The following is a 27,090-nucleotide window of genomic DNA, read 5'->3' as shown; positions in this document are numbered from 1 at the left end:
GTTGTGTTGTTTCCTTTCCCCTGCAATGTACTATTACTTCCAAATTTCATAGTTGTCCACCACAACTTAGGTTTTGTATGTAAAACACATTTTTCTTTTTTCTTTTCTTCTCTCTCTCTTTAAATATAAATACACCAGACATTCTAAAGCCATTATTTATTTATTTTTTTAAGATTTATTTATTTATTCATGAAAGACACATACAGGGAGTGGCAGAGAGAGAAGCAGACTCCTCACAAGGAGCCTGATGTGAGACTCGATCCCGGATCCCGGGATCACGCCCTAAGCCAAAGGCAGATGCTCAACAGCTGAGCTACCCAGGCGTCCCTAAAGCCATCATTTTTTTAAAAAAGATTTTATTTATTTATGAGAGACACACAGAGAGTGAGGCAGAGACACAGGCCGAGGGAGAAGCAGGCTCCACAAAGGGGGCCCGACCTGGGACTCCAGGATCATACCCCTGGCTGAAGGCCGCGCTAAATGGCTGAGCCACCCGGGCTGCCCTGAAGCCATCGTTTAAACATGGTTGCTTACACTTCTGGGACATAAATAATGCTGGTCTAGTTCTGACATTAGTTTCTTTCTAAAATAAAACAAATTTTCAGTTCTAATGTTCAAAACTTCTAGTTGCACTTAGTTTTCCAAAAATCCCCCTTTTTTTTTAATATAAGATTTTACTTATTTATTCATGAGAGACAGAGAGAGAGAGAGGGAGAAGCAGGCTCCCTGCAAGAAGGCTGATGCAGGACTGTACCCTAGGACCTTGGATCATGAACTAAGCCAAAGGCAGGCAGACACTCAACAGACACTGCCAAAGGCAGGCAGACACTGGACTGAGTCATCCAGGCATACCAAAAATGCTTCTTTAAAACATTTTACTCATAGCCAAATAATATGAAGGTTTAAATATTTTTACAAAGTATGGAATGATTTTTTTGCAAAATATTTCAAAGTAGAGGAGAAAATAATTTTCGAAATAATGAGTTGCCCTAGAGTGGATAATCTATTCAAATACTGAAGACATTATACCTCCAATATAAGGAATTGTTAAAACTATTGAATATTCATTTCAAAAGAAATAAAACAATGGTCAGATTTGGAATACAGTATGTAATCTACTTTAGTGATGTTTAGCCATAGAAGAAAGAAATCTGTAAATTCTGGTATAGGAATCCTTGTGAGCACACTGCATAATGTAGAGAGCCCTCGATATAGAGGCATTTCCTTAAACAGATACTGTTAATACTACTTTTTTCAAGCCAGCTAGGGTAATGTTAAAAGAGTGATAGGAATTTTCCCAATTATCAAATGAATTCCAGCTTTCGAATGCCTTCTTCCAAGTTACCAAATACTGAATTCAATCATATTTAGTGATGTATATTACAAAAATATGCTCTGAAACATTTGCAGCATTTATGTTTTACTGTTATAGCCATATGCCATCAAATTCATATGCTTGCTATATTCTTCCTTGCTGGTTCAGAACCTGTTTGTAAGTCATGTTCCATTGAATGACTCATAAATTAAAGAAACTTCTAAAGAAAACTAGAAAGAACTAAGATTTCCTTTTGATAATGCTTCATGCACTAAGCTAGAAAAGTTTTTCCACAATATTTAAATGAATAATTCATTGCTTCAATAGGTTAACATTTGAGAAAGAAACATGACATACAGAAAGTTAAACATTTAATACTTACTGTAGAGAATAGTTCCATTCAAAGTGTTTGTTTTTATAGTCAAGTAGATGGTAACAGTTCTGTTATGTTCCTTCTCCAGGACAAATTTGAACTCATCCAGTGTTGTAAAAAAAGGCAGTTCTAGATAGGAATTCCCATTGAAAGATGGAAAAAATAAACCTGCATCTAAAAAAAAAAAAAAAGTCATGTAAATGTGCTCTGATGGCATTCTATTGCTAATGAAGTAGGTAGGAATACAGCATTTATAGTTAGCATTCATTTCAAAAGGTAACACTGATATTATATACTGGCTAATAGAGGAGGGTAGGTGAAGGAAGATTTAAGGATTGATAAATTTCTTAGACTGGATACTAGTTTAATAAGTATAATATATAAGTATAATAAATTTGTGAAGTCATTGTCTCAAATAATCAACCCCCAGTTCAGAGGAAGACTTGAAGCAAGAATTTTAACTTGTTGTACATGGATGGAAAACAGAAAATTTGTGTCCCTGTATATGTGAAATAATAGTTTTCATCAGATTCTTAAAGTATTCTGATATGAATGGCTGTACATCAAATTATATACTTAAAATCAATGAATTTTATTTGATGTAATTATACCTCAATAAAAAAAAACAAAAAAATCTGTGACACAAAAAGATTAGAAAATTGTCACATAGCAAGGTTTTAAATTAATATCTGTTATATTTAGTGCTTTCCAATAATACTTATTTTGTAAGCGGTATTACTACAATACACAAAGCTAACTTTTTAGCGTCATCCTTTTAGAATTATTAATCCTTTAAATGATTAATCTCGAAATATAGAGGCACATAAAACTTGAAAAGTATTTATTTTATGGTCATATACTTATATTTAGGGCTGTAGACTTGGTACATTGAACAAGGGTAACATGGAATGTGGAAATACAAGTCTTTTTTTCTGTCTCTTTCACAAAGGGGAAAATATTTTCTGCCTCTGGATGAAAACCTGGCAGTTCTTAGGAATCTTACCTTCTTTCCAAGTTATCATTATAATGATTCAGAAACTAGTATCCAGTCTAAGAAATTTATCAACCCTTAAATCTTCCTTCATCTACCCTCCTCTACTAGCCAAGACCTGTAGAGCGCCTGATACCTACTATCTGCCTTCAGGGTCAGGAGGAAGCAGTCTTCTGTTCTTTCTCTTGTCTTACCACCTTCCATTCATGCTAGCTGCTGTTTCTGACCCTTTCGACTTTAAATGTGGAGGTGGCAAGGCGGAGTGGAAAGAAGTACACAGTAAAGGAGAGCTATAAGAACTGGCAATGATGTACGCAGGCTCTCACTCTCTAGGAATAGCAGATGTTTAAAACTGTTTCTCTGGTGGTGGAAATGTCAGATAAAATACAACGCGCTCAGTTCAATTTCAATTTCAGATCAACAATAAACAATTTTTTAGTATGAAGAACAAGCATGTACTAAACATCTCACAAAATACACTAGAAGAATTGTTATTTGAAATTCAAATTTAACTGAGTGCCTTATATTTTTAGTTCTTAAATCTGGCAACCCCATGACTCATGAGCATTTGTGTGTTCTTTGGAAATCCTTTGCCAACTACAATTCCTAGGAGTTGTGCTATTGCCTGCCTTTGGCTTGTCACTTCTAACTTGGCCCCACATTGATTTTTCATTTTAGCACAGACTCCTGCTGTTGACAACCAGTCGCCTGTGTCAAAGTAAAAGTTGCACTGGAAAAAGTTAAACAGACAAAGACTTTACTCAAAGCTATTGCGATAAAGGAGAGGTCAGAATTCAGTCTTTGCTTGACAAAACAAAGAATATAACGAAAGGTGAAAAGAGAGTTTTTAAGAGCTGAGGTGTGGGATCACAAACTACCTGTGTTTGCTAATTGGTCTGACCCCTTAAAAAACATAAGCTTTTTCCTATCTTCATCACAGAGGGTCATTTACAACTTGGGCCAAAGGCACCCATTGAAGTCAGGCTCCTACCTTCCCACAAAACTGGGAGATAGGGCCACTATCTTTTTAATGCTTACATGTCAAAGACATGGTTCTAGGTCCTGAAGAAAGACATTCCTGGGTTGTAAAACTAAGATTTATATTTCAAAAGGGGCAATGAAGGAATTTACAATAGAAAATTTTCTAAAATAAATGCTCTAAGACAAGTGAGGTCTGGGACCTAGAGTGAGGAAGACAACTGTCTAAAGTTTAGTTAAGGAGCACTTGGGTGGCTTAGTCATTTAAGCAACTGACTTTGGCTCAGGTCATGATCCCAGGGTACTAGAAATTATCCATAATCTCTCTCTCTCTCTCTCTCTTACTTGCTCTCTTTCTTTCAAATAAATAAAATCTTTAAAAAAAAAGTTTAGTCAAATTGAGGGGAGTATTATGGCTGTCTCAGTCACCTGACTAGAAAAACCACTTGAAATGGCCCTAGAGCAAATTTCTTTTCTGAGGGGGTCTATATCTAGTCCCTGGGAAACATTTCAGCATTCCCTGCCCTACTGTCTGTGAGGGTAGAGTTCATTTTCAGGATTTTGGAAATCTTGAAATCCCTTGTCTCTACACACACACATACACAGAGACTGCTTTGGCTTTCTTTCTTAGGTATAAAGGTATGACTCTGTTGGTCCATGGTCTTCCTTTCCAAGTGATCTACTTTTAGCAACTCTCAAACACTGCCAGGTGTGATAGGTGGGAGAAGGTGAGGGATGAGGCCAACAAGACAGCTTTCTACAAAAACATTTCCTCAAAATCCTGTCGTTAAAATCCTCTTTCTTCTTTAAATGCTGTCTTTTTATATCAAGAATTTTTCCTAGTTAAATCTTTTTTTTAGATATGGCATCTCATTTTGTTCATAGCATTATATCTTGGTGTGTGAAAGGGTTTATTTTTATCATCCTGTTTATGTCCATCACTTTGTATTGTCAGATATAAATATAATTTATGTATTAGGAAACTACTTGATTTAAGTTATATGATACCTTAAATATTTAATATCACATATTTTTTACCATTCCTTGGCTTTCTACACACAGTCTTTAATTTCTTGAAATTAATCTTCCTGGCTCTGTATTTTACTGGATATGTTTTTTTCACAGATCTGTTTTTAGGCCTACTTAGCAAATCCTGCATTAGTTCTCATATGCCTAGAAAACTCTGAATACTTACTACTTCCTTTATTAAAACATTCTCCTTGTCTCTCATGACACTATGCTGCACTTTGACCATCTCCTCACCTGACCAAGAGCTTCTTTGCAGACTGTTCTTTCAACCATTCCATAATGCACTTAGCTTCCAACACTCCATCCTGGATCAACCAGTTCATCTATGTTTTATCTACACCTGCTCCTCCTCCATTTTCTTATTCATAGCACTTACTCTCCCAGGCTTAGAAATTCAGCATCATTAACTACTCATCTCTTCTCACACTAGTTGCTGCCTCCTGTCACCTCTTTCCTAGATCAAATCTTGCAACTTTCCTTCTGCTATCACTGACTTTATTTAAGTTCTCATTACATTTCAACTCAATAGCTTCTTTCTAACTGGCCTCCCTGCCTATAGTGTCTGTTAGCTGTCACTGCTGTCACATAAACTTTACTCAGGTATAATCATCTAAAAGTTGTGGTCAAAATCCTTTCCTAACTACAGAATAATTCATCTACCCATGGAGTAAACCAAGTCCTCCATGGTCTTTTTTCTCAGTGGCTCCACACACACAGACCTACTGGTAAGGTTGAACCATGTTTTCTTCTGTGGCTTTGCTTATGTTCCATTCCCCCAAACCCTAGCTATATAAATCTTCCTTTATCTCAAGGCTTACTTTGAATAGTACTTCAAATTTGAACTCCCTATCATACTGGATCTCTAAATGTTTTAGTGCATGCATTATTTTTTACTGCCTGTAACGGTTGTTATAAATCTTGGGTAGAATTGGTAAAATACTAAATCTGTTATTTTGGATGAGGCATGTAAATTAACTTTAATTAGCAGAAACAGAATATTCTAAATAAATGAATTCTAAGAAGACATTGGGGGAAGAGTTTGCTTGCGATTAAGAAAGCTCATAACAAAGTTTGAGTTCCGCCAGATGTAATATGATGTTTATCAGATAATGAACTGCACATACACTGCTTTTTAATATATATGTATATAAAATATATATGCATATATGATAAGGAGAAAAATATATATGCCAATCAAGTTTTTAATATATATTATAAGGAGGAAAAATATATCCCAATCAAGTTAAAATGCAATGTAGCTAGTTCGCACTAGAGGAAGTCTGAATGAGAAATGTAGATGCAGCCAGTGTAGAGAAAAATGATCAAGATTACAAAGAGACAGACTTGGATTTTAAGTTAATAGAATCTTTAGTGTATAACTTGGCAACTGCTTGGATAGTGCATGTCTGTTAGCTTAACCATAATATGGTTTTAGACACTGTTTCTTTATATTACTTTTACCTGTCCTACTGGAAGTCACTGATGTGGTTCATTAATTCAACAAATATTTATTGAGTGAATACTACATGCCAGGCATCAGTAAAGGAATATTGTAGTGAGCAAAATAGATGAAGACCTCACCCTTACGAAGCTTAGATTCTAGCTTCATGGAAGAAAAACCTCATGCTAGAATCCGTAGAGTTTATTCTTCTTATGCGGTAAATTTTTGGAGGGATCCCTTTCCCAACATTTGCTGTCACCAAGGAGCACTGAGCCTCATGTGAAATGTTAAAATTAAATAAAAGAGAGGGTCTAACAAAACCTACATCATCTACCCTTTCATACTGTTCATTCTCTGATGGAAGGATCTGTGTTTGATTTATCTTTGTATCACCCTGTGGCATGATCAGTTTTGCACAGTATAGGCAGATACATTCTTAGACAAATACAGATATAGATAAATATAGATAAAAGACAAATATAGATAAAATGATTGCCTGTGGAAGTGCAGGAAAAAAAAGAAACAAAAAATTCTCATAATTAAAATGGGATAGAAAAGACTATAGAGATGGGGCTTTAGCACTTTTTTTGTGGTTAGTCTTTTCACATTTTTGATAAATCCACAAAAAATTTTTCTGGAAGAAAATAGTATTTACATAAGGGTTCACATATGAATTAAACTATTGGGATCCATAATCAGGTTTTCTTATTCTGAGAAGTAGTGAACTCATCACCACCAACAAAAAAATATATAATTCAATTTGCTAAAAGAAATGACTTCCATATTACTTTGCTGGAGCATATCTATTGTATAATTCAGGGCACACCTGCCTATTTCCCAGCTCATACACTCTTTGAATCTTTTTTTCAGAGCTGACAGATTTTACGAAAGTTATGACAGGAAACAACAATTACCAACAATAAACAGTTGCTATCGAATTGCTTTCTAACCATATTAATTTTCATTATCATCATGTTTAGTGGCTATGTTTGCAAACAGAAGTGCCCTGAATGTGGAAAACAAGACTAATTGGGGTTAGGTAGAGTGTTTTCCTGCTGCTTCCAAAGCCTCTTCAGGCAATGCTATTTGAACATACTCCAAATTTATTTTTCTTCCAATTATAAATGAAAAAAAAAACCAGGGTCTTTATACAACAATATGTATTAAACATCTTACAAAATATGCCAGGCAATGGTTAATTGGTGACTTCTGATTACAACACAGACATCTGTAATGTTTAACTGTCTTAAAAGATCATATAGGGTGATCTATGCAATTATATTAACATTTTTTATGGTTAACAAAATTTAAAATCAGTTCTGACTCATGGGAAAACCAATAAATTAACTAAGAAGGAGGATCTTTTAAATCCCCTAAGTTATGTTATATTAAACAAATTAACTCAAATTGTCAAAGGGAGGTATGAGAACCTAGAGTACAGAGTTGGAAATAAATATCTTATGTTAAAAAAGTGCATGAATTTAGTATTTTTTACCAAACATATTTCTATAGTATGAATCAGGACCACAGTCAATTAATAACAACAACACATTGAAATTTTATTCAGGAGAGCGCCATGGAGTTCTTTATGATAAAGAAAACACAGAAGAGATTAATATCTTTATCCTGAACACAATGCATCTAAGCAGCATCAATGTTATTCATTCTGAATAGAAATGGAACACCTTTGTCTACAGTATGAGTTATAATCCCCTTAACCTTGAATAAAAGTCTTCTATGATCTAAACACAGAAACCGACATACTAACATACGAGTAATGCTACAAATGCGATGGGTCACAAATTATCCATATACAACTTTATTGTAATTCCTGGTACTAAAGGAACATAATACTGTTTGCTATTCTTCTTTTATAATGGAAATAGACTTGATTTACTCAACAGAAATTTAAAAAATATTATTTGAGTGTTTTTGTCGAGTCTTTTATTATGTTCCCCAGAAAGAGCTTCATATAAATCCTATCACTAAGTTTATAAAGTGAAGGTAATACTGATATAATGCAATTATTAATATTTTGTTTTAAATTTAGAAATAATAATTACCTCTTTTATGATTCTTATTTTATTAAATTCTGTGATTAAACAGAATATTATCGGTTAATAAGTCCAGATATTATCTTCCTAAAGGATTCATTAGGAGAGGAGTTATGATGGCAGAGGAATAGTGGACCCTAATTTTGTCTGGTCCCTGGGATAGCTAGATAGTTATCAAATCATTCTGAACACCTGTAAAATCAATTTGAGATTTATGAAAAGAAATGCTGAAATTCTACAGATAGAAAAGTGGTCACTTTTTGGAAAGCAGGAGGTATGCAGACTTGAATCTGGGGAGATACATATGAGGGTACAGTGGAGGGGAGGTAGCTTCCTTATGAGGTTACTGCAAGGTATTATAAACAGTGGAGCACAAAATCAGAACTTTTAGGAGTCTGTTACAGTGGGTACATCCCTGGCATAAAGGTGCTTGGTGGGGAGGCAGAGTGGAATCCCAGGGGGGACAGTGTGGTCTCAGGATCCCCTGGGTCACAAGAATAGAGGTGCCTGAGTGAGGCAGAATTCCCAGGCACAGCGGGGGGAGAAGCCACCTGAAGCAGTGAGTCCAGGCGCCGGCTTTCTGCTGGTATTGTCACAAATTGTGAACTGCTGCACGGTCAGGCGACCCCTCTCCTGACAGGGGTCCAGCAAAAGGCAGAAGTGTGGGGAGACCCCCCTCCCTTCCCCAGGAAGAACAGCCCAGGTACACACTGTAGAAGTCAGTAAAATTTGGAGTTTTGAAACTGGTCACAGATGCCTCAGATGAAAATGCTCGGTCCCAGGCTGGGTGAACACAGAGTTCCCATAGAAACCGGGGAGACAAGGGTGATGGGCTGCTTTTCTATGAGGGTTCACTGAAGAGTAAGGGGCGTGCACTTTCAGCTCTGGGGCTAGAGAAAGGGGTGCTGCCATTTTCATCCTATCACTGCTAAAAGCCTTCAGGGAACAAAACAGCACCGTGTAGTAGAATCCAGAGCCACTTACACTGAGCTCGTGCCCATAGCAAAGGGAAGGGCATTTCCACAAGGGCAAGTGCACCTGAGAATCAGCACAACAGGCCCCTCCCCCAGGAGATCAGCCCGAGCAACATGCTAGCACCAAGTTTACTGATCTTAGAGAACTGCAAAGCTTCAGCTCTTGGGGAAAACAGTACATAACATTCATGGTTTTTTTTTTCTTTCTTTCTTTTTTTTAGGATTATATTTATTTATTCATTCATGAGAAACAGAGAGAGGAGAGAGAGAGAGAGAGAGAAAGAGAGAGGCAGAGACACAGGCAGAGGGAGAAGCAGGCTCCATGCAGGGAGCCTGACGTGGGACTCGATCCGGGGTCTCCAGGATCACACCCTGGGCTGACGGCGGCGCTAAACCGCTGAGCCACCCAGGCTGCCCTCTTTTCTTATTACTCTTTAGTCTTTCAGTATCATTTTTAAAGCTATTTTCTTATTTTTCAATTCTTTTTTATTCTTTTTTAATTTTAATTTTAACATATATGTTATATATATAATTTTTTATTTTTGGCTTCCTTTCACTGTATTTTATTTTACTTTTGTATATATATATATATATGTCTTTCTTTCTTTCTTTCTTTCTTTCTTTCTTTCTTTCTTCTTTCTTTCTTTCTTTCTTTCTTATTTTGGGATCTAGTTTCTTTTAACAAGTAGACCAAAGGACACCCAGAATCTAGTTTTCTGCTATGTTCTGTTTCGGTTCTTGTTTGACTTTTTCTTATTTTATCTTGTTTTTTCCTGTTGTTGTTGTTGTTACTATTGTCTTTTCTCTTTATTTCTTCTATTCTTTTCTGGATAAAATGATGAGACAGAGAAATTCACCCCAAAAGAAAGAACAGGAGGCAGTGCTCACTTCCAGGGATTTAATCAATACGGATATAAGTAATGTCAAAAGTAGAATTTAAAGCAACAATTATAAAGATACTAGCAGGGCTGGAAGAAAACATAGAAGACACTAGAGAATCCCTTACTATACTTATTAAAGAACTAAGATCTAGGCAGGCTGATTAAAAATGCTATTATCAAGATGGAGTCCCAAATGGAGGCTCTAAAAGCAAGGATAACTGATGCAAAACAGAAAGAGTCAGTAATCCAGAAGAGAAAATGATAGAAAATAAGGAAGCTGAAAAGAAGACAGAAAGACAACTACTGGATCTTGAAGGGAGACTTAGAGTACTCAGCAATTCCATACAATGAAATAATATCAGGATAATAGGGGTCTCAGAAGATATAGAGAGGGAGAGAGGGGCAGAAGGTTTATTTGGAAAAAATATAGCTGAGAAATTCCCTAATTTGGGGAAGGAAATAGGCTTTAAAGCCTAGGAGGCACAGAGAGCCCCCCTCAAAATTAATAAAAATATGTCAATGCCTCAACATAAAATAGTGAAGCTTGCAAATTTCAAAGATAAAGAGAAAATCCTGAAAGCAGTGCAGGACAAGAGGTCCTGAATCTACAAGGGTAGAAACACAAGGCTTGCAGCAGACCTGTCCACAGAGACCTGGCAGACCAGAAAGAACTGGCATGATATACTCAAAGTACTAAATTGGAAAAAAATATGTAGCCAATAATACATTATCCAGCAAGGCTTTCATTGAGAATAGAAGCAGAGATAAAGAGTTTCTTGGACAAACAATAACTAAAGCTATTTGTGAACATTAAACCAGCCCTACAAGAAATATTAAAGGGGATCGTTTGAGCAAAGAGAGAGCCCAAAAGTAATAAAAACCAGACAAGAATAGAGACAATCTAAAGAACTAGTGACTTTACAAGTAATAGAATGGCACTAAATTCATACCTTTCAATAATTATTCATAATGTAAATGGACTAACTGATCCAATAAAAAGGCATAGGGTATCAGAATGGATAAAAGAAAATAAGACCCATTGATATGCTGTTTACAAGAATCTCATTTTAGACCCAAAGACTCCTCCAGATTGAAAGAGAAAATGGAGAACCATTTATCATGCCAATGGATATTAAAAGAAAGCTAGAGGAGCAATCCTTGTATCAGACAAACTAGAGTTTAAAGCAAAGACTGTAATAAGGAATGAAGAATGACACTAAATCATAATAAAGCGGTCTATCCGACAAAAAGATCTAGCAATTGTAAATATGCTCCTAACTTGGGAGCAGCCAAATATATATAAACCAATTAATAACAAAATTAAAGAAATTCTTTGATATTAATACAATTATAGTAGAGGACTTTAACACCCCACTCATATCAATGGACAGATAATCCAAGCAGAAGATCAACAAGAAAACAAAGGTTTTGAATGACACACTGGACCAGATGGACTTATTCAGAACATTCCATCTGAAGGAGCAGTATACACATTTTTCTCGAGTGCACATGGAACATTCTCCAGAATAGACTATATACGGGGTCACAAATCAAGTCTCAACCAGCACAAAAAGACTGCGATTATACCATTCATATTTTTAGACCACAATGCTTTAAAACTTAAAGTCAACTACAAGAAAAAATTTAGAAGGACCACCAACACATGGAGGTTAAAGAGCATCCTACTAAAGAATGAATGGGTCAGTCAACCAGAAAATTAAAGAAGAATTTAAACAATACATGGAAGTAAATGAAAATAAAAACATGACAGTTCAGAACCTTTGGGATGCAGCAAGGGCAGTCCAAGAAGGAAGGATATAGCAATACAGGCCTTTCTCAAAAAACAAGAAAAGCCTTAAATACACAAACTTACTTTCCACCTAAAGGAGTTAGGAGAGAGAACAGCAAATAAAGCCTAAATCCAGTAGAATAAGAGAAATAATAAAGATTAGAGCAGAAATCGATGATATAGAAATAAAAATCAGTAGAACAGATCAACAAAACTAGGAGCTGATTCTTGGAAAGAATTAATGATTGATAAACTTCTAGCAAACCATGAATGAAAGAGGAGTGATCACCATCAATACTGAAGAAATACAAATATAAGAGAATATTATATATGCCAAAAAATAGGCATTCTGGAAGAAATAGATAAATTCCTAGAAACATATTAACTACAAAAACTGAAACCAGAAGAAACAGACCAATAACCAGCAAAGAAATTGAATCAGTAATCAAAAATCTCCCAACAAAAAAGAATCCAGGGTCAGATGGCCTCCCGGCAGAATTCTACCAAACATTTAAAGAATTAATACCTATTCTTCTGAGAGTTTTTACTATGTTGATGATATACTGCTGACAACATCTATTGATAGTATCTGAAAAATAGGAAGTATCTATATGCCTTGATAAATTATATGACTGCCTAAGAATGGGTAATATATTCCCATGGAATTTAAGGGGCCTGACACTTAAAGTTTTTGTGTGTCCTTTTACCTAGAGCATATAGAAAATCCCTATCCAAAGGAAAAAAGAAGTTCCAGGTGGCTAGTAGATAACCTGTAATTATAAATAAGGCTGAGGATCAATTTGACACACTGAAAATAGCATCATAGAGAATTTTAAAGAATTTGCATTTTCTATGTATTGTTTTGTTTCAACTGAAGTAATTTATTCAAATTATTGGTTTTACAGAAAATTTTTCCCTTTAATTTCCTAACAAATTCTGGAATCATTTCCCTTATTCTGGAAGTACTTCTTTTTCAAGTTGCTTTCATGAGTATTTCTTGCTCATAAAACCTTTGTTGTTGTGTTTTTTTTTTTCCTGAAGAGATGTTTATTTGAACTGAATTCTTCAGTGAAAGTGTAGCTGTGCAAACATTTGTATGTTGACATTTAATTTCTCTCTGCAATTTGAAGGTTTTATTTCTCTCAGCTGGATTCCACTGTTGATGTTTTAAAATAGTTCGAAATACATTAGAATAATGATATGCTACACCTTCTCTTTCTATTCATCATATTTTTTAACTTCCTCTTGCATTTTATTTTAGCATTGTCTCTCTGTGTTAAAATATTAAGATCTAACTTCATGTACTTAATTCTTTTCTCAGCTGTATCTAATCTATTATTTAATTCATCTGTTACATTTTCAGTGATTATATATTTCATTTCGTTGTTTGGAATTTTGTGATAGTCTCTATTTGCTTTACTTATTTTAAAATTCCATTAATTGTTTTTATTACTGAAGTATAGGTGACATTACAGCTAATTCTTTTTTCAAATTTTTATCATTTAAGTATACATAATATTATATTAGTTTCAGGTGCACAAGACAGTGATTTGACAATTCTGTACATTATGCAATGCATACCACCATAAGTGTAGTTACCATCTGTCACCATACAAAGTTATTAAAATATTATTGACTATATTCCCTATGTTATACTTTTCACTCCTGTGACTTATTTATTTTGTAATTGGAAGTCTGTACCTCTTAATTTAATTCCCTCTTGTATTTTCTTCAGCATTTTAAATAGGGTAATTTTATTTCTGTACTTAATGAATCTAATATCCAAATTCCTTGAGGTTATTATACTGCTGTTTATTTTTTTTCTGCAGCTTTTGCTTGAGGTAGTCTGTTTTAGCTGGTATTCTTTTATTATGCAGTTATTTTTTATTAATATTTATTGGTGAGAATCTATAGAGACCCAATTTATGGAATTTGGATTTGCAAAAGTGGATTTTGCTTCTTCCAAATATCCTGAGGCTTTCCAGTTGAGATTGTTTTATATTAATTTCTACCTTGGCATTTCTTCAACCAAATCTGCATTATAAATTAGAACTGAGGCCAGAAAGTCTGATGAAGGTTCTTGGGGAAGGTGTTACTTATATACCTGTAGTGAGGGTGGCTGAACATCAACTTTTCTTGTCTTTCTTTGCTCCTAGTTTCTTTTTTACCCCGACCTTTCCACCAAGTCTGAAGTCCCTTAGAGGTCTAAACTTTTAGAAGAGTTTTCAATTTCAACTCGATTTTGCCTAGGCACAGAGAGCTTTTCTTTGTGTTTCATATTACCCTTAATGCCCTTATCTCTTAGTGTCTGAAACGAGCAAATGCTGTGCTTTTACAATTTGTCACACATTTTTTGTAGCCCTCTTTCTGTTTTTTTTGGCCCTCAGTGTTTTCTTTATTTTTGAACCCTGGAAATGATCATAAAAAGGCCTCTATGTATTTAAGAGGCTGTTCATTTTATTAAACATCTTAACTTATTTTTAGTAGGAATGTTTTTCAGAATATCTCATGTGCCTAGTGCTACAAATAGAAGCATAGTGTTGTCATCTTTGCTATCAAGTAGGTTATATGAATGGATATGGATACTATGTGATTGTGTGTTTTTTGCTTTTATCCCTTCCTTGGAAGCACAGAAGACTTTTGAGATTTAATTCTGCCCTAGAAAAATATAGCTTTTTTCAGAACCTTTAGTTTTGTGATAATACTTCCAAATTAACTGAGTTTTCCTTTAATTTTCCATTAAAATTATGTAAATCTCATTAAAAATAAACAGTGTATCACAGATTGTTGTGCAAAAAAAAAAAAAAAAAAAAAAAAAAGAACCTCAGGAATAGTACCATCTCACTCATTTAGACTCGCTTAGAGACCAACACTAAAATTTCCTCAGGAGCACAGAGGAATCAAAAGCCTATTAATTTATAGAATATATAGTTTTCTTATCTAGTATTTCTAATGTATTCATGAATGCATGCACACATATAAAAGCAAAAGAAAAGCAGAAGAAATCAGAAATCACAAGTTAGATAAGAAAAAGGATATTTTGTATTATCTGTAACAGCTTTCATCTCTAAGAATATGAAAAACACAATTTGTAGAAAATTGTAGAATTAAAAATATGGTATAGTATTATTCTCTATGTTTTACAAATAACGACTGTTTAAATTGAATATTAAATTCCTAAGGATTTCAAAAGTGTGGATAGAGTATATAAAGATTTGCAAGAAAAATCTTAGAAGCAAAATGCAAATTATTGAAAAGTAAGTAGCTATCATTTCAAGGGTGAATGAAAGTAAAACTTTCCTACTATTAAAATGATGATTTTGATAATACTAATTCATAGAAATAACTTAAAACTCTTCCTATATGTCAAAACCAAGGCAACTGACCTGTCATTCAGAAAGTATTAATTATATCAAATACTTCTTTAATTTGCTCATTAAAAATAGCCAGTGCTTGTGATAAGTTATAGTTGTGATAGCTATGAAGAATGCATATTTCATATTATTTACTATGTCAAGTACTAACACTAGTATTTCAATGTGTTTTATTTTTAGTACTAGCACTAGTAATTCAATATGTTTTATTTTTAGAATAGCTAGACTATAAACTATAAAGAAAAATCTAAAGTTGGGCATAATGATTTTTAAAATGTTACAAAAATTCCTGCATATTTGAATCACAATATTACGGTTATTATAAGGATTACTTCAGGGACTGCAAAAACAAAATTACCAAATTGAAGTTATATTAATTTAATGTATTATAATTTGATATTGATTAAAATTAATTCACATAATTATAGATAAGTTCGTTTTTTTAGTCCTCAACATATATCTCTCAGAAATAAAAGTATCTCTTTTCTTGCATAGATTCAAATATCCATAGTGATTTTATTTCAATTACAATTTACTCGGTTAGTAGAGGAAAGGACATTCACATGTTATTTAAAAATCCCTAACAGACAAAATTTGAAATATGGTATAGAAGAGAGGGGATATGAAGGAAAAAAGTGAGCTAGATTATGCCATGGCAGTAGAAGTAGTTTTAAGCCAAGATGGTTACAGAGCAGGGTGGTCTGGTGGTGGTCATGGAAGAAAAATCTTTCCTACTCTCTGGGAAAATTGCAAACTAGGTGAATAATTTATCAGTAAACAAAAATACAAGGCTATAATCTAACACACAAGTTATTGTTAAAAATCATGCAGTAAAAAAAAAAAATCATGCAGTAAATAACTCTAAAACCATTAATTGAGATAAGAAAATTTAAACATTATTCATTTAAAAAATATTTCAAATCAACTTTGTTCAAGCAAGGCACAGGGAGCTTCCAAGATGCTTTAGATGTTGATCCTTAATTCAATGAATTTCCACTCTAGGAAAATTAGTCAACTAATTGATTACTTCATTCAGCAAGTAATGACCTTATTACATCACCAGAAAGAGGTAAGAGTGTGAGAAAGGGGAACAGTGGAACAGCCCACTATGTATACAGAGAAAAGCCTAAAGTTCAGTTGGCCAAGAGCACAGACTGTGTGAAGGAGAGTAATAGAAAATAGGCGTGGAGAGGTAGGAGGAGGATCATTAGAGGGCTGCAGAACTTCATTCTGCAGCCAGAGACATTAAACCTTTATGAGCAGAGAAGCAGCAAAATTAGAACTGTCCTTCAGGAATACTAAGCTTTCAGCAATGTACAGAGAGCTTGAATTAAGAAGAGTAAAAAACTGTGAATTCAGATGAGAAAGCTATAACAAGTGTTCAGGTGGTGAAAGTGAGAATCAAAGCAAGACTTCTGGGCAATAGCAAAAGAGAGGAGGGAATAGATGGGAAGGACATTCTAAACTAGGAGGAACAGGACTTGACAATGAGTAGACTGTAGGTTAAGGTGAAATGAAAGCTCAATGTTTTCCAGTCTGAGTGACCTGGGTAATGGAGGCAAGGAGGAAACCCCGGAGGATGAGTTTATCGTGGGAGGTTGATAAGGCCAGTTTGAGTTTGTAATGCAAATGGAATTATCTATGTAGAAGTGACCAGCAGATGACTGAAGTCATATGTGTGCGCCCCCACACGTATGGACATGCATGTGCAATAATACAGAGAAGAAAATAAGACATTGTGCTAATTATCTGCTTTAACAATTACTTAAAACCTTTCCTAAGGTTGTGGGTACATTGTAAATGGGGATGAACTGAATTCAGTGACAATCAGTTGACTTTGTTAAACCTCTAAGGGATCTTTTAATACAGTAGGCAATTCAAAGCCTCTGGTTTTTATAAGAGCTTAGTAGCCAACCATCAATTTCTACTCTTTTAAAAAGTGATGATATGTCTCCAAGAAAGTGCAGATGTTCTGGGTAAGCCTTAGTCATCTCTCTTCCAGAAAGGTGTGTGTGTGTGTGTGTGTGTGTGTGTGTTTCTTTGAAGAAAAACACAATAGTTTCCAAATAGTTGTTCTTTCATAACATTTCCAGTAATCTCATTCTGTTTTAACATTGTCACACTGGGGTGCCTGGGTGGCTTAGTTGGTTAAGGATATGACTCTTTTGGCTCAAGTCATGATCTCAGGGTCTTGGAATCAAGCCCTGAGAAGGTCTCCATACTCAGTGAGAAGTCTGCTTGAGATTTTCTCTCTCTCTGCCCCTCCCCTCCCCAGTGCATACACACACATACACTCTCTCTTTCTTTTCCTTGAATAAATACATAAATGTTTAAACAAAAACAAAACAAAAAAAACCCCATCGTTACATTGATTAGTTTTGGTAGTCATGACCATCAACAGTTGATTTTTAAGTCATTCTATGTGTAAGCTATATATATATCCTAATATTCATTTAATATGCTTAGATAGAAAAATATATTAAACACCAACCCAGGTAATTTGATATACCTGAGACAGTCAGTAAATGGACTGAATGTGGGCTGGGAGGGTAGAGAAAGAGAAGAAAAGAGAAGAGGGGAGCGGGAAGGAGGAGGTGAAGAAGGGATAGGGAGGGGAGGAGAGGAGATGGAGCATACGAAGAATCAGAATCACCCTTTATAACTGGCTAGGTTTTATTGAGAACTACTATATTCCAGGCAATGGTCTCCAAAGTACTATTATTATCTCTGTTTTTTTTTTTTTTTTAAAGAAGACAGCTGAGACCTTTAAGTTTCCTTAAAAGGAAAGCAATTTTCTGAATGCTGCACAGTTAGAAATATCTGCCTTTGAGGATTAACTCTGCTGTTTATTAATTCTAAAACTGAGTCTTTTAAACATACTGCCTGACTCTCAAAAGGTTATGGAAGACTGATTAGTACACAATGGTTCTATCCTTGACTGCCATGTTTCCCATTTTCCACTTGATTTCTTCTCCTCGCTAACCCTGCAGCCTAGAAGACCCTGTCCCTTGAACCCCGTTATCCCTATGCCATTCTTACCATACTATTCTAACAATAATTATGTCTAACATGTTTTCAGCTCTCATTTAGTGTGAGAACTGTGCTTAGAACTATTTTTACATGGATAATCTATTTTCATCCTCAATAAAACCCTGTAATTTTCCCCTTTTACAAATGAGGAATCAGCAACTTGGAGAGGTTAAGTAACTTGCACAAGGTCACACAACTAGAAAATGTCAACCTAGACCCTGTAACTTTAGAGGTCCTCTTCATAATCTCTAAAATATACAACACAGGTATTACTGCCATTATTTTCCGCAAAGCCTTTAACATTGGTCCTTTTACATATGTGGGTAATAAACTGTGTTTTTGTACTTTCCCAGTTTTGAATACACAGTTGCTAACTCTGTAAACATTTCCCATTAGAGGCTGGCATTATTACATCTTTCTTCTTCAATTTGAAGCCTGTGACACATTTTTACTAATATATCACTGGCATAAAGTTTTTTTTTTCTCCTGACCCTAATACTACCTGGGACTCAATTACTCTGTCTCACTTTCTTCAGTCTTCCTTTACTTTTCATTATTCAATCCTTGTCCCATTCATTGGCCTCTCCCATCATTCCTTTCATTTCTTCAATAACTTGCAAAGGCATTTTCAAGAATTAGATGTATACATAATATGAAAATATTTTAGTCTAGTAATTCTGAGATCATTAATGCAATATCAATCATACAATTAGGAAGCTATCTGAAGCACTGAAAATAATCATAAGTTTTGGAAAAAATGAAAAATATAGTCATATAAATGACTATATACAGTAAGGGATTATGACAATAACTACACAAGCATACTATTTCACTAGTTGAAATGGCTCAAATGCAGTAAGAACTTGGACAAATGAAGGTCAAAATCCAAAGATAAACCTAAAAAGGTTCAGTAGTTTAGTTCAATAAGCTGAAAACTGGAGAAAAGTACATTAGAAAGTCCATGAATTGCTGCCACTTATGTGCCTGGTCTTTTTATCTGTGGCCCATATGACAGCACAGACTCATTCAGCTAAACTGCTTTGACTATGGCTAAGAACTATGAGTAGAAAAACACTTGAATATATGGGAAATTGTTGGGTTCAAGTGTGGGGCAAGCAATTGGTATGAAAATAAGAGAAAGTTTAAAAGTTCATATTGTAAACCAATTTTCCCTCTCCTATTAAAAACTAGTGGGATAGAAAACTGCTTCCAAAGAAACCTCTTTGAAATCACAGCTAGAGATTGCAAACATACTGTTTAGCTGGTAGGCTCACGTTGTCTTCTTTCTATAGCTGGATATAGACTTCTGTTGGATTAAAGATAAAAATACATCATAAAGTGCTACACAGTATGAACCTGGTGATTAATAGTATTTTGTGCACATAGAATCTCAAGAATCTTTTAAAAAAATAAGCATGTTGGAAATATAAAGGCTTTCTCACTCTTCTTTTTCTATACTTCACCTCATATCAATAATATAATGTAGATAAAGAATGAAATAGGATATTGAATATCTACATATATATGTAGATATTTAATACTTAGTACTTAGATATATTCTTAGATTACTCCACATTGACGTTTGAGGACTGTCAGATTTCTTCTATCAGGCACTAAGTGAATGGTACGCACCATGTATAAAGATCTGTGGCAGATGGCTCTGTGTGTAGTATGTGTATTTAGATCAGGAATTCAGCTTTGAACATGGGATTTTGCTACCTAACGAGACATCCAGATCATGATGTCTATAGGATATTTATTGGCTATATGGGCCTGAAGTTCAGAGGTATAGTCGATTCTGAAGATATAAATTTTGTAAATAAAGTAATATTGCTAGTTGAAGCTGAACAATGGGACTAGAAGAGATTTATTAGGGAAAGTGAGTAGATGAAGAAGAAAATGAAGTTTAAAATCAAGAAGGAACTGTGAAAAGTGAGAGTAAATAGCAGACTGAAAAAAGACAGCTGAAGTGCATGCATCATTAGAAAAGCCCCTGCCCCCCCACCCCCCAAAAAAGAGTCTTAGTAACAAAGAATACTACTCAATTGTATAAAATCTGTTAGATCAGCCTATGTTATGGCAGGAAGTAAGGAGTTAGAAGTGCCAAGTTAGAACCAGTAAATGAAGGAGAGAAGAGTCATAAGGCAGTAGCGGTATAGTAATGGGATTCATAGGAGGATTTTATTAAATGGGAAAGACTAAAGTAGTTTAAATGCTATTGAGAAGGTCTAGTGAAACAGAATAAATTGAAGATACAAGAGAGTGAATATTTCATAGTCTCTATAAAGGAGAGAAGGAATAAAATCTGCATTCTTCAGGGTTCTTATTTGCATAAAGCAAAATCTACTGTCATTAGTTTAAGCAGAATTAAAGAATCACACTGATTGGTAGAGGCTCTGTCATGTTTGTGGCCTAGTTGCAAGGCAAGTGGAAATGTGAGTCATGTATTATGCTCCAGAGGCAGGTCTTATAACATGGGATTTTATAAAATACAGAAGGGGTAATAAAAAAAAGACAATGGGTACACACAACAGGAGAGATATCTATCACAAATACCAAGCATTGGTGAAAGAATTGGCCTTACTTAGTAGCTTAGAAATTTCCTCTATGGTAATAAAGAAAGAACTAATGAGTGATGATCCAAAAGTCAGTTTTGAGAGATGCCATCTGAGGGCAATAATTTTTCTCACAGAAGTAGGACACAAATTCATCCTCTGAGACAGAATAGTGAAGGCCTAAAGTTTGAGAATGTGGGGAAGATTCAAAATAGCCACCATAGAGATTGGGAAAGAAAGCTGAAAAAAAAAAAAAAAGCCAGACAAGATTTATGGACTATGGAGAATGTTGAATGTGGTTGTCCGGCCATGAATTTATAGTGGTTCCAATTTTCCAAACTAGATAATTTCAAGTCATAATCAGGGGTGTGGGTGACAACATGGAAGGGGCAGATAACCAGGCTTATTCATGTTTGAATTCTGCTTGAAATCCCTATGGAACAGAGAAGAATGGGGAATTAAAGAAACTACAAAGATACCTATTACAGATCTATAAATGACAAATGAGTTCTCATAGCGAAATACTGCCATTGGCTAGGAAGACATAGACATGGCCAACATGCACATGAGAAAATGCTCTGCATCACTTGCCATCAGGGAAATACAAATCAAAACCACAATGAGATCCCACCTCATACCAATGAGAATGGGGAAAATTAACAAGGCACGAAACCACAAATGTTGGAGAGGATGCAGAGAAAAGGGAACCCTCTTGCACTGTTGGTGGGAATGTGAACTGGTGCAGCCACTCTGGAAAACTGTGTGGAGGTTCCTCAAAGAGTTAAAAATAGACCTGCCCTACGACCCAGCAATTGCACTGTTGGGGATTTACCCCAAAGATTCAGATGCAATGAAACGTGGGGACACCTGTACCCTGATGTTTCAATCAGCAATGGCCACAATAGCCAAACTGTGGAAGGAGCCTCGGTGTCCATGGAAACATGAATGGATAAAGAAGATGTGGTTTATGTATACAATGGAATATTACTCAGAAATTAGAAACGACAAATACCCACCATTTGCTTCAACGTGGATGGAACTGGAGGGAATTATGCTGAGTGAAATAAGTCAATCGGAGAAGGACAAACATTATATGGTCTCATTCATTTGGGGAATATAAATAATAGTGAAAGGGAATAGAAGGGAAGGGAGAAGAAATGGGTAGGAAATATCAGAAAGGGAGACAGAACATAAAGACTCCTAACTCTGGGAAACGAACTAGGGGTGGTGGAAGGGGAGGAGGGCGGGGGTGGGGGTGAATGGGTGACGGGCACTGAGGGGGGCACTTGACGGGATGAGCACTGGGTGTTATTCTGTATGTTGGCAAATTGAACACCAATAAAAAATAAATTTATTATAAAAAATGAGTTCTCATAGCGAAATACTGCCACTGGCTAATGTTACAGAATGAACACATAAGTATACCTGAGCCATTAGTATCTTCACATAAGGACATATATTTTCTCTATTATATATTCTGTATGATTTGAGTTGGCCTATTATTCCAGCCTGTCAAGACTTTTTTGGCTTTGATTCTGTCATCCTTCATATTCGCTTTTCTTCTAGGCTTTGTTTCACCTGGAAATCTGATAAACAGACTACATTTCCGTCCAATTGACAGAAAAGCTGAACAGAGCAGGGCCAATTACATGGTTTTGTAATATGTTATAAAGAGATGAATCCAAATGCTCAGATGGTATGGATTTTAGTAATCTTCTCAGTGACAGAATCATAGAATTTTATAGCTGTCCCACCCTCCATGGCCTCCCCCAGTTCTTTCACAGCTGAGCAAGCTGATGCTTAAGGAGGTTACGCGATTTTTCCAAAGTAATTAATTATCAGAACTTAGTTTTCTGACGATCAACTCTGGGACTGGTAGCTCTTTACACATTACTCCTCCCTTCCTTTATATGAATCTGATACTTTTCAAATTTGAAGTTTTTCCACATGGTAAGTAATGTTTTTTACTATTAACGTACACAGAATAAGATTATTATGTTTTCAGGCAAATTGATTCTTCACTTTTTTAGCAACTCTTTTTGTTACAACTGTTCTATGGATCAGGTCCTAGGGAGAGTGTTACATTCAAGTCATCCGTCTAAGACTAGAGACAGGATATAAATATTGCATTGGCATCCTGACAATGCAAATGAAAATTAAACTGAATTTTGAGTTCTGTAATTACAAAATAAATTTTGATTCTTTCTATCTATTCCTTAAGGCTACACTGATTGGAAACTGCATACTGTCTTTGTAGCTATTGGTTGATTAAAAAAAAAAAAAAGTAGCCGCTCAGAGCCATCATCCAAACTGTAATATACAAAATACACTTGAAAATATTTTCCAAAAAAAAAAAAAAAAAGAAAATATTTTCCAATCTGTAAGTTTTATTATACATAGTATTTACTAAGCTAGAAACTTTTATAAGAGTAAATCTCTTTTTTCCATTGGGAACAAATTAGAATTTAGATGTAAGAATGTTTTCACACTCATTTAATCACTGTAGTACTATATAGCATAGGCTTTGAAAGCCACGTTGGGGTTTGAATTTCAAATTTGTCATTTAATAGCCATTGTAGTCAGAAAGGATTATGCAGTCTCTCTTTAGCTTCAGTTCACTCACATGTAAAATGAGCAAGGTACTACCTGCTTCATTAGGCTGTGAGAAGTAAATAACCATATGATATTTGTAGGGTACAGAATGAGCCCTATTTTGTAGTATTCACTAGGTAAATGGGAGATATAATTTTTGAGTCTATTCTCTTTGGAGTTAGTTTCAATGACAAATTTCACCATAGTAAGCATCTACAGATAGAAAAGGTAAATTTTGGTATAATTACTTGCATTATAAAATGTTATAATGACTATATTCTTTTGTAATCAACTACTAACTGTGAGGATAGTTTCTTATAGTCCTATTTAAAAATGGCTATAAATTGCTAACATTAATCTACATCAAGAGTTGGCAAACTGGTCAAATTGGAATGCTTCCTGTTTTTGTAAGTAAAATGTTATTGGAGCCAGGCCCATTCATTTATATATTGTCAATGTCTGTTTTCATGCTACAATGGCAATGTTGAATAGTTGTGACAGGGCCTGTATGGTCTGCAAAGCCTAAAATATTTACTTTCTGGACCTTTGCATAGAACATTTTCAGACTCCTGTTCTACTTGACTAAAATCTGTAAGGCTGTGAGGAGAGAAGGTGTAAATACTTCAAAAATTTCTCTATAAGATACTGTAAGCTAGATTTGGAAAAACACTGATGTAATGTGTAAAATTCTGGACTTTACCAGAAGAGCTATTGCTATTACTGAAGCTTCCTCTGGTCTATTTTTTAAACTTCTGCTATTATAACTTTTTTTCTAAAAAAAAATATTTCTAATGTTTATCGTTACTATTATTACATTCTCCACATTGCATTTCTAAATTAGAAAAACACACTATTCCAATATTTAAACACTAACTTTTCCACTGTAAAATATTTTTTACAAGCATGAGATATTTTGTAGATTTATCATAAAAAAGGAGTTTAGATAATACAAAAAATAGGCAATGGGATAGAAATCAGTTGCTTAACAAATGCTTAACATGCATGTATTACTAAATGACACAATTATCCTGATTAAGATATAAGGTATTTTAAATAATCATCATACCATGTGCATATTTTATTCATTGAATTGTATTTTAATATGATTTATATAATTTATTTTTATGTTATGGAATTGGTTTTCCTTAATTCAAATTATATTCCCATGTATAGAAGAAATGTAAAAAAACAGTGACTTGGGCTTTTCATCCATATGACACTAACATCTTATTTTAAGACTGTTTTCCCTAAAGTAACTATTTTATCAGGTATGTTTACGTAATTGTCACAGTAATTAATTAAAAAACTTTGTCAACAAAATTAGAGTAATTTTGGCTTATGATAGACATACTACTTGATTGATTGAATCTTCTGCATTTTCTTGATGGCCATTTAGATACTATATAAGTACAATCACTAAAAGTCACAGAGATGGTACTGAGACTATCAACTTGCTAGGTCACATTCCTTTTAATTAATATAAGAATGTGGAGATAATGCAACAAATTAACATGTGACCTTATTTTACCAAACAAATACTAAGCATATTACTTCTAAGTAAAGTTTTATGAAACTGTATGTAATAAGCATTTATTAAGTTCATACCCATGCCAGCAACTGGAAATGCAAAAGTATCTTTTCTCTGAAGAAACTGGCAATATAGTGAAACCTATTATAGCAAAAGATACCGACATAGGCATAACTTGCATTTTTATTTCTGAGGGAAAGGCTGCACAGAAGTAAAATTGATTATAAAGGACATTCTAGGTAGATGGCATAGCATAAAGAAAACAACAGAGCTGCGTGGAAATGCATGGGCTAATTGACTCTACAGTCTTGCATTCAAACCATCTCAGACTATTTTCTTATTTCCATGGTAGTTTCACAGCTTTTCTTTTGGATCATTACAAAATTGATGTTTTTTCCATGATGAACTTATTAATGCCTAAATTTACTTTGGACTCAGTTTCCACAAAATATTTAACAAACTAAAAATCTCATTAATGCTTTAACATTATATTTGGGCCTGAGCAAATTTATCATTATTAATGCGTTCAGCGATTTTTTAAAACTCCTATCTTCTTAGACAACAAAGCAAATAAGAACCAAAACAACAATCAAACTTACTGATAATGGCTTATTCAAACTATTTTTTGAGATCTTCAAAGTTATAATAAAAAGTTATAATAAAATCAGATACAAGGTCACAGGGAAGGAAAAGATAACATAGATCAAAATTCTTTACAAATGCTACATCATTATCTCTAAAACATTACTTCCTGATGAGTTTGTTTCAGCCTTTTTATGGAAATTGGTATTTATTTCCAATCTAGAAATAGAAATGAGATTCAGGAGAATACACAACAGTGCTACCAAGGCAGCAGTTATCACATTCTATTGTGTGGAAGGTACTGTAATAGCTATTTTATAATTTTTATTACATTTAGTCTTCTAAGTCTATGAGCATATTCATTCTCCATTGTTGCACAAGTTACCACAGATCTAGTGACTTCAAACAAAACAAATGCATTCTTTCACAATTTCCTTTAGCTAGGTCCTCTTCTTAGGGTTTCACTGGGATGAAATCAAAGTGTGAGAGGGGCTGTCAGCTTATCTGAGACTCAGGGTCCTCTTCTAAGCTCCATAGTTATTAGCAAATTCATTTCTGTTAGGAAGTAGTTGTGATATCCTTTTATTTTCTTACTGGCTATCCCTGAGGGACTTCTCTTGGTTCCTAGAGGCCACCCACAATTCCTTGCCATGTGGCCCCCATGGCAGATCACAACATAGATGTTTGCTTTCCGCCAGACCTGCAGAGGTGCATGCATCTCTCCAGCTTCTCCAGTTAGTCAATCAACATAATCATGGGGTGACATTGCCATCACTTTTTGCCTTATAACACAGCCTTATCAAGAAATGACTATCTTATATTTACAGCTTCCATTCACACTCAAGGGAAGGAAATGATATAGGACACTAGGGACAGAAATCTTGGGAATCATCTTAAAAATTCTGCCCACCGCAGTGATATACATGCTATTTCCATTTTATGAATCAGGAATGTAGGATTTAGAAAGGTTTAGTGACTTGCCTAAATTTACACTGCCAAATTGTGGCAGGGCTACTAGCTGTCTCATTTAAAAGACAGGGCTCATACATTAACTTTAGCATTCTCTTTAGGTCTAACAGTGCAATAATCAAATTTTCCTTAATACAGTTAATCCACTTTTCTAGTTTCAATTCTCAAGTCTATACAGAAGACTTTCAAGTTTCTATCTCTAATCCCGATACTTTGCTTGAGCCTTAGACCCCTATCACTTAGCATCTTCTGCAATTTTGTAATTTTATGACCCAGTTCCAATTTGATTCATCTAAAACCAATTTCAAGAAATTGCCCCTCCCAACATCCCAATTCCTATTCGTGCATCACTATTTTTCTTAATATATTGCCATCTTTGTATCCCTCTACTTTGCTGCACCCTGGACTAATCAAAGGTTAATATTCAAGTATCTATCACAGAGCTCATCTGGGGCCGGGGCTCAGTTAATGCCTGTTTTTGTTTGGCAGCCAGGGTTAGGCAGTAACTGATTCTTTCATTTCTTAATTTGAAATATATCTGATATCCATCTGCCTGGCTTCATTCTCATGGGCATCACATTTAGTAATGATAATGTGGAATCTTCCCTTTTTTTGGGAGTGATCATCCTTTTGTA

At 34.7% G+C, this 27,090-nt stretch overlaps 1 protein-coding gene across 1 annotated transcript in view; it reads right to left on the bottom strand.

Moving 5' to 3' along the window:
- EYS (eyes shut homolog) overlaps nucleotides 1–27,090 on the bottom strand; it is a 1,534,343-nt gene that overhangs the window by 280,696 nt on the left and 1,226,557 nt on the right. The window contains exon 29 of the mRNA XM_041742712.1: nucleotides 1,694–1,862. Coding sequence (XP_041598646.1) covers nucleotides 1,694–1,862 — 169 coding nt within the window. The remainder of the gene's footprint in view (nucleotides 1–1,693; nucleotides 1,863–27,090) is intronic.

The sequence above is a fragment of the Vulpes lagopus genome, chromosome 1 (assembly GCF_018345385.1).
Source record: "Vulpes lagopus strain Blue_001 chromosome 1, ASM1834538v1, whole genome shotgun sequence".
Lineage (NCBI taxonomy): Eukaryota > Metazoa > Chordata > Mammalia > Carnivora > Canidae > Vulpes > Vulpes lagopus.
This window is presented reverse-complemented; position numbering and strand designations above follow the sequence as displayed.